Here is a 10,000-nt window from a genome sequence, read left to right as displayed (position 1 = left end):
TTTGCGCTCTAAAACCTTGTTCAAACTGAATGCAGAGATAACCCTAATCTACTGCCGGGCATGTTACTGTTCGAATTTGAATTGCTCCACTTTGCTAGGCGAGCGGACGCACCGGCAGAAAAAATGTGTGTACAGAGAAATAGACAGTAAGTTGAGAGAGAGAGAGAGAGAGAGAGAGAGAGAGAGAGAGAGAGAGAGAGAGAGAGAGAGAGAGAGAGGGGATAGGGGTTTGGGGGTGGAAAACTTCATCAAAACATTTATTATTTCAGGTATTAGAATTCAACCTATGAGAGAAAGTATTCTAACCCCGACCAGGCTAGGAAAAGCTAGACCCCTGAACAAAGCAAATATGAGTCTGACTTAGGGTACAAATACTGATAATACCTTACCCTCTCTTTGCTGAGGAATTGTGCATGATTTTATATTCGCAAAAAATTTGTATACGTAGTTAGGGCATCAAGTATAATCCTAAGACTTAATCTTATTGGGAAAAGGAATCCACAATTATTTCCTGCTAGAAGATTTTCGTGAAGCTTCTCGATGTGCGTGATTCCTTATCTTCAGAAAGCAATGCACTCCATTTGAAATTAAGGATTTTGGAACAAAACCACTCCTGGGCAGAATGCCTTTTTATTGATCTACAAGAAAGGCACGTCTCTCTTTGCCTCTCTCCCTGTCTCTCTGACACACGCACGCGCACACACACATATATATATATATATATATATATATATATATATATATATATATATATATATATATATATATACACATGCACATATATATGCATATATATATATATATATATATATATATATATATATATATATATATATATATATATATATACACACATGCACATATATATGCATATATATATATATATATATATATATATATATATATATATATATATATATATATATATATATATATATATACACACACACACACACATATATGTAGTCTGCATATTCATTTACGGATAAATTCTTAAGCCCAAGTCAGTATAATTATGCTCATTATTGACAATATATGTATTAATGCAATTCGTGCAGGCATTCCAGTACTTAGGCTATAGGCGCGAGTAATATGAATGGCAGCTGCCACCAATAGAAAATATAGATGTGTTTTTTTTCTTCATCGTCATTAAACCATAATAACTGAACCATTAGAGATATGAAAACTGCAGATGGTATTCGTCTTTCATATTCCTATTGACGCTATATATATTTCGATCACATGTAGAACGTTCCCAGGAGGGAAGGACTTGACGAGTTTTGAAGAAGAGAATTTTATATTTTGCCTGGAATAATGTCACCTGTTTACTTGTAAGAAAAGTTTTTTAAATCCTTCTCCAGAATAGATAATAATTACGAAAATGATCAAGTCTTGTGCCAGAGTCCATGTCCCATTTCCCAATAAGAAATAAAGTTATTGATGGGCAGGAATGTTATTAAGGTTTCCTGTCTGAAAGGGACTCATTATCTCAGTAGACCATGTACACTTGCTTTGTGTACTTAACCTTTGTGTGATCGATGTACATAAAATCCTCATTTTCCTTTATATTTCATTTACAATGGCTACTTACCACCTCAGAAAATTGTTATTTATACTAATGTATACTAAAAAAATACCCGTTTCCTTCTATTTACAACAGTAATAAAATAAAATAAAATAAAAGGGATACTATCCACTGGAATGAGAATTAGTTGTTTTTTTTTATGACGTATCGCCAAGGCCATTAATTCTTCGATTGTCACGTGCTACAGAATATTAATAGCCAAATTACTTAATAGTCATGCTCAGTTAACATTTAAAATGCATGTCCACCATATAAGTGATTGAAGCGTTTCAGTACTGGCCTGAGTTGTCATGCAAATGAGGTACAGTTACTATGAGATTAAGACATGCCTGTTGGTGGATAGATAATTGGGAAATACTTAAAACTGACAAATAACAGAACTAAAAAAATCTCAAGACATTAAGAGGTCATTTGATCACGAGGGAGGCGTACAAATAGTTAGAATGGTAAAAGAACCATGATTCAGAAGTTCTGGATGAAGAGAAATTAGTGGCATGGCATGGAAAAGTTTATATTGTATTTAAATAATTATTTGTGAATTAGATGTACAACCAGGGAAGTAAATAAGGTGTTGATAAGACTCACCTTTACTGTCTTCTTCTTCCTTCGGAATATTTATAAGGTTGATGTCATACTGAAAGTAGATGAATATATTTTGACATCCCATATCTTCCGATGACATGACGTTTAGAGGAACAGGTAATATTTTTTATGTACGACCTTGCTCATTTATCCATGGACATGAAACTTCATGCCCATACTAGTAAAACGCTCGGAATGTGGATCATATTCACTAACATTCAAAACAGGCATCCCAGCCTATTTTTCGAAATCCTTCAAAGCTTAAACCAAAATTCTCTGAAAAAAATATTGACGATTGACATCCAGACTCTAACAGAAGGGTTTTTTATTTCTGTTGACTTCTTGCACAAAGAAATCCATTAGATCCATCTGAAAGAATCTAAAGACACATAACTTTCGAAGGCCATCAGGGAAGTGAAGGTGAAAACATAGCAGGGATGAGACACTGGAAAAAGAGGAAAAAGAAGGAGGAGGAAAAGGAAGAGGAGGAGGAAGAGGATTCGAGGTAAGAGTACAAAGAGGAGGAAGAGGAGGAGGATGAGGAAAGGAAAGAGGGTAGAGGGGTAGAGGAGAAAAAGACTGTCGAAATAGAAAACTTATCTTTCCGCCTCTGTCGATCAAGCCTGGACTTGTGACCCTTTAGACGAGGTGGTTGGTTTTTCCCTTCACTGAGGTCAAAGGAAAAATTATTCTCATAGATTTTATGTTTATCTAGCTTTACCGTCCGTATAAAGCTGATATGCTTGCTGAGATATGTTCATAGATATATATTGACATATCTAACCTTAGAAAAGAGCGAAAGAGTGATGAGACTTGTAACCATTGATTTTTAAAAGGGAATGTTTTGTGCTGAAATTGACACAAAAATTTTTTTATACTCGTCTATAAGAACATTGCCATTATTCTCTTTTCTAACTTTCCATGATTACTGGAGGGGAAAAAATAAAATTCATACGTTTATATTACTGGATGACTTATAATGTGATGGAAATTGTTCAGTTATAATGAAGTTCCTGGAGCCGTTACCCAGTGAAGCAAATCCATTTTCAAGTTAAAAAAAAAAAAAAAAAGCCATGCCAAAAAATATAGGACTCGCATAAGCCAGAAGACTTATTTCTTGTTCCTTTGTACTTATGCCATATGCTAGTTAAGCAAATTAGATTCAGTTTAATTATTTATGGCATGAACAAAGATGACCTTTGACTTCGTAAAATTTAGATATTGTTAACATTCGCGAGCATTCTTTGTATTGATGTTTATGGCTTCACCAGTATATAACTAACATTACATGCTATTTAATACATTTTCACAGTGAAACCTATATTTGGCATCAGTAAATTGAAAGCATTTTGTGAAATTCATTTTTCCTTTGAGATGCGTGTCGCTCACTTTCTTCGTGGACATACCCAATTACTTCCTTTTTCTTTCCTAGATCAGACCTGAGGTAGATACTGGTATTTGGTTGCCCATCCCGTCGGCACCTGCATTAAAATAATAAGAAACTAGATAACCTTACAAACAATTGTTACTGAAGAGGGAAGAGAAAGAATTAACATATAATCGACGAATAAAAGGAATAGTTTAAAGGTTAGGTTATTATAGATGGCGTAATGATAATTTTTTAAGTAAACCCCAACAAAATATGAGAGAGAGAGAGAGAGAGAGAGAGAGAGAGAGAGAGAGAGAGAGAGAGAGAGAGAGAGAGAGACTAATGAGTTAAGCGAGATTTTGAGAAAAAAATATTCCATGAAGAGTATTGAACAAAAAACTAGCCAAGAGAAACAAGAATGAGAGAGAGAGAGAGAGAGAGAGAGAGAGAGAGAGAGAGAGAGAGAGAGAGAGAGAGACAGACAGACAGACAGACTTTTCCAACGAATTAAGCGAGACTTTGGAAAAAAGTACTCTATGAGGAGTGACGAAAAGAAAAACTAACAGAGAGAGAGAGAGAGAGAGAGAGAGAGAGAGAGAGAGAGAGAGAGAGAGAGAGAGAGAGAGAGAGAGAGAGTTTTCCAACGAGTTACACGAGATTTTGGAAAAAAAATACTCTCTGAAGAGTAAGCGAAAGAAAATCTAACAGAGAGAGAGAGAGAGAGAGAGAGAGAGAGAGAGAGGGCTTTAATAATGATTGACAGAGTCCCGTAGACACAAAGGAAATCAGCGAGACCGCTCCCCCTTCCTTACCACCGCCATTCCAAATAAATAATTCCATTTTTGTTAATATAAGACTCCATTGTCAGCCATTACCGCAACGGGAGAGCCATTATTAAGGAATTATCTTTGGGGGAAGGACACACAGAGAGAAAGTTTGCTGGAAGTGGAAGGAAGGGGCCAGCGCGCTTACGCCGGCCTTTTTTTTCCCTCTCTCTCTCTCTCTCTCTCTCTCTCTCTGTCTCTCTCTGTCTCTCTCTATTTTTTCTTTTGGGTGGACCTCATCATAGTTTGAGTTATCGGTATCTTATTTAGATATAAATTAATTTCTGCAATTATCTAGTGATTTATATATTCTTTGTAGTCATGCATATGTGGTATGGTACTTCGACCAACGTTTAAATCAAGCAACGTTTGTTCCGGCCAGTGCTTGGATGGGTGACTACATGTAAACCCCTTGGGAATTTGTGGGCACAGGACTAGCAACCTCATCCCAAAAACATTCTTTGGAAACAGGAGGCCTAAGCCCTCTGGGGTCAACCCTTAAAAAGGTTTACTAAAGTATTTATATATATATACAGTATATATATATATATATATATATATATATATATATATATATATATATATATATATATTTGTGTGTGTGTCATGTTTATGTATGTATGCATGTATGTATGTGGTAATGCCGTTGGGTCAAAGACAGTGTACAGCTTTGGGTCGGGTCAGCACCTAGTTGAGTACCCGTATTTATAATATGTAAGGATGGAAAATACTCATACTACCATCATTATAAGTGTGGTAGCATGCCAGCCAGTGTTTCTAGATGGCAACATTGTTGGTAACATTGTAGTTAATATGAGGCAAAGTTAATGACAAGTTGTAAACAAAAAAAAGGAGAAAACTGTCGCTTGACACGCAGCCTAATAATCCTTACCAACCGTCTAACCCTGTATGTTTGCTCACTTGATTCAAACATTACAAACGATTTTACTTGGATTTCAACTACCAGCTGAAAAACAAATTTGAAGTATACTTTCGTTACATTATCAAAACACGATAAAAAAAATAATTGTTACTGACAAGAATCTTCAGAACTGCAGCATGCTTTTATGCTGGTTTCGCTCTTAAACAGAGCATGCAAAAATAGTCGACGGAGAAATGACGCGGAAGAAATTCAGAATTCAGGAGCCATTCGAGTTCATTTCTTTTTTCCTCTTTTCTTTTTTTAACAACGAGTTCAGGACTTCAACATATGCAAATTTTACTCTTTACTGGAACGGCGTCAGCTTCATGTTTTCCAGTTTTCATCTCAAGAATGGTGTCTGAAATTTGTGTCTTTTTATATTCGTGCTAACTGCCATTCCATAAAAGTAACACAAACAAACATGCTCATCGCCTCGCATCACGGACTTTCAAACGCCGTCCCTTGCCCACAGAACCACATATACACCTATATATGTATGTATATGTGTATATATACATATGTATTAATATATGTATCTATTTATATATATATATACTATATATATATATATATATATATATATATATATATATATATATATCTATGTATATATATATATATACATATATAATGCCTAAGAGCTTGATAAATGTCTCTCACCCAACTATATAGATACAGATAGATAGTTATATATATAAATATTTATATATATATATATATATATATATATATATATATATATATATGTGTGTATATATATATATATATATATATATATATATATATATATATATATATATATATATATATATATATATATACATACACACACACGAGAATAAATGAACCCTAATTTCAATATCTTCCTTATTAACTCAAAAACGAGAAACATTTTAATCCTCTCACTCGAGTATCTATTAATGGTAAATTCCATGAAAACTGATAAATGAATCAAGTAAATATTCAATCCCGAATTCAATGAATTCACTCATTCGCTTCAACAAGAAGATAACTCCTCGCGGAAAATTTTCACGAAGATTATCAGTGCGAAGCAAAAACGGAGATCAGAGGAGAAAGAGAAAGAGAGAGAGAGAGAAAGACGAACGCCGGTAGAGAGATAAAGAAGGATAGAAAGCAAACATAATAAAGGGAGCTTAAAGAGGGGAGAGGAATGGACTTAAAGCCGGACTGATTGCTGGTCGTATGGAAATTACTGAAGATAAACGCTCAGAATTGAGAGACAAAAAAAGAGGGCGATAGTTGGGCTGGGGGAGAGAGAGGACAAAAACGACCAAGTCTTGCGTATGAAATCAAAATAGCTTCGTAAACACTTCCATTATAGTATATATATATATATATATATATATATATATATATATATATATATATATATATATATATATATATATATATATATATACATATATATATATATATATATATATATATATATATATATATATATATATATATATATATATATATATATATATATATATATATCAGTGGGGAGGCGGCAATAAAGACTTGTTAAAAAGGGTCAATTTATTCCCCGACGTTTCGTAATGTCTTCATTACATTTTCGAGAGCTGTTCAAAATAAATAACATGAATTACAGAAAGGCTATAAATTTAGATTTAAAAATTAAGACTGCACAATGGATTACAAATTACAGAAAAATTAGATGGAACAATTAAAAAGGACAGCTTAAAAAACAAAACAAAATCTCTCTCTCTCTCTCTCTCTCCCCACCCCCCCAAAAAAATACAATATAAACGGTAAACGGATCTAGACCAACTTATTGATTGGCAATGTTAAGACTGAAGAGAAAACGAAAGACTGAGAGAGGTACAGTGTGCCGGCGGAGGTTTGGCTATTTAACAAGGGGACGAGTCGTTTAATCATTAACGATTCTAAAATGGTCAATTCATGGCTACTGTTAGCTCGCCCTAAAACTGAAAAGTCCTCATTTTCATTGGAAGTTTTCCACATTCTAGAATGATTTCTAATATTCGGAAACTCTGGGTTTGTAATTTTACTGCCTGTCCTATAGCTTACTCCACGATGAGAGGCTATGCGTGCCTTCAGAAGCTTCCTAGTGGATCCAATATAAGTTCCTAAATTACATTTAGGACACGTATAGCTATACGCACACCCGGAGGACATATAAGGGCATAAACGATCTTTGTACTTAAATAACGACCGAATGGTAAGAGGATTGACAGGTATATCTGGCTGTATTACTGCTGCTTGGATATATATATATATATATATATATATATATATATATATATATATATATATATATATATATATATATATATAAAGGGGCCATCCAGGAAAATGAAGCACGCATATAAAAACAACGGTTTAATTTGCCCGCGGCGTTCCGCAATCTCTCATTTCATCTTCAAGGCTAACTCAGTTTAGCCTTGAAGATACAATGAGGTATTGCGAAACGCCGTCGGCAAAATAAACTGTTATTTTTATATACGTGCTGCCTTTCCTGGATGCCCCTTAGTAACTACTATGAAGCTTACAGCTATATGTCCTGTTTTATATATATATATATATATATATATATATATATATATATATATATATATATATATATATATATATATATATATATATATATACATACATACATATTTGTATGTGTGTATATGTATAAATATATATGTATATATATAATACATATATATATAAAAGTAACACAAACAAACATGCTTATGTATTTACACATATATATTCCTGAGTTTCTTTAAGCTCTAGTCTGGAAATCCGAATCATCGCTAATGCGAGGGGCTCTCGGAGGCAGTCTGGAACTCAGAGTGACCAAAGCTGCGGTGCAGTTCTTGAAAGGAAGAGATGAAATTTCTCGCCGAATGAAAAGTTTTTGAAGAAAAAGTTGTTCCTTCGTAAGAATGGGTCAGAAGTTAATCTTTGAAGCGATCGAGGGGGTACGAGAGACCATATTGTGCCCCCCCCCCTTCTTCCCTCCAACCTTAAAGGCAGTTTCTAGGCTGTTTTAAGGACAATACGTAAGAACGACAAATTAAGTGAATGAAATATCTCACATTTAACCGTGGAACAGAGATAGGCTGATAAACAGCAAGATATACAGAAATGTGGTTGAAGAAACTTATAGATAGATAGATATGGAAAAGGAGAGCTAAATAAAGAAATAATTGACTGGATAAGATAGAGAGAGTGAGATTTGGTAAAGGAGGGATACAGAAAGCCATACGTTGTTTAAGATTAGTTTTAAATTTGAATTTAAGAAAAATTTTACTTTATCTTAAATGCAAAGATACCTTGACGATATCTTCATGAAAATACTTGTAACAAGGTAAGAGGAAATTGCGTTCTAGTGACCTTTCGAAATAAGTATTTATTCATGGGGCAGTTTTCATTTCCGTAGAAAGGAAGCAATAGTTAATAACGGCTCTTTTATCCGCTTTACCTTGCAATATTTATTTATTACGAGGAGAATTTGCTATAACCCGACAAGAAAGAATCCGTGAAGGCGCTTTTCTTTGTTTCAGTTTGTAGTTTTCTGTAAAAGAATATTATTGAGGTTTGTAGTTTTCTGTAAAAGAATATTATTGAGACGGCTTTGTCTGTCCGTCCGCACTTTTTCTGTCCGCCCTCGGGTCTTAAAAACTACTGAGGCTAGAGGGCTGCAAATTGGTATGTTGATCATCCACCTTCCAATCATCAAACATACCAAATTGCAGCCCTCTAGCCTCAGTAGTTTTTATATTATTCAAGGTTAAAGTTAGGCATGATCGTACGTCTGACACCGCTACAGGTGCCAAAAACACAGGCCACCACCGGGCCGTGGTTGAAAGTTTCATGAGCCGCGGCTAAGAGTTTCATGGGCCGTGGCTGAGAGTTTCATACAGCATTATACGCTGTACAGAATACTCGATTGCGCCGAAGAAACTTATTTATTTTTCAGGATCGAGGTTACTTAAGGTGACGTTGTTTATTTCTTTACTTTATGGAACACTTATACCAGTCAGAACTTGGGTGAATTTCCTTGAAGTTTCATTGATTCCTCTGAAATATAGAAAACAAAAATTAAATCTGAGTCTGTTGAAATATAAGGCATGAAAGAGTCAAAGTCGCCAGTGTTGAATACTAATCCTTTATAGGAATCTCTTAAATTCGACTAACGGTAATAAATTTCTAATTAATGTCAGATTGATTACCACCATAAGCGATCATTGACAACTACTAATTACATCACTACTTTTTTTTTAAATATTGACATCTTTTCTTAATGATGCCCTATTTATGGTCATTATAAGCAAAGGGATAAACTCATTTACTACTCATGACCTAAATATGGCCAGTAAATGTAGAAGATATTTGTAGTTAATGTTTTGTTTATCATCTTACAAAGGAAATAGTCAAGAAAAGCAAGTCGCTATTTTGATCTATCAGATATTAAAGTTCAAATACAACTTTCAAAGGAAAAAAATGTAAACCAGATTTAGCAATAGTGATGCTGGTGGAAAGAAACTATGCCAGATTTTAACTAGGTTTTTCTGCACTTTATCATTATAATTATTATTATTATGCATTTTCCAAATGTCCTTAAAATCACCATTATCATGTTCTTATCCTCATCTGCAAATTTAAAGGAATCCCTAATTTATTCCTTGCCAGTAGACCAATCTGATCCTGTAAGTCGTAGGCGACCTCTTTCT

The 10,000-nt window shown here is 34.1% G+C and overlaps 2 protein-coding genes across 6 annotated transcripts in view; both read left to right on the top strand.

The window, feature by feature from the left end:
- The window catches only part of LOC136848164 (beta-1,4-glucuronyltransferase 1-like), a 248,110-nt gene that overhangs the window by 111,165 nt on the left and 126,945 nt on the right, over window positions 1–10,000 (top strand). The gene's annotated exons all lie outside the window — the stretch shown is intronic.
- The window catches only part of LOC136847953 (protein KRI1 homolog), a 74,672-nt gene continuing 67,276 nt past the window's right edge, over window positions 2,605–10,000 (top strand). The window contains exon 1 of the mRNA XM_067119974.1: window positions 2,605–2,672. Within this exon, the coding sequence (XP_066976075.1) occupies window positions 2,605–2,672 (68 nt within the window). The remainder of the gene's footprint in view (window positions 2,673–10,000) is intronic.

This window comes from Macrobrachium rosenbergii, chromosome 18, assembly GCF_040412425.1.
Source record: "Macrobrachium rosenbergii isolate ZJJX-2024 chromosome 18, ASM4041242v1, whole genome shotgun sequence".
NCBI lineage: Eukaryota > Metazoa > Arthropoda > Malacostraca > Decapoda > Palaemonidae > Macrobrachium > Macrobrachium rosenbergii.
The sequence above is the reverse complement of the archived record's forward strand: the minus strand, read 5'-3'. Positions and strand labels throughout refer to the sequence as shown.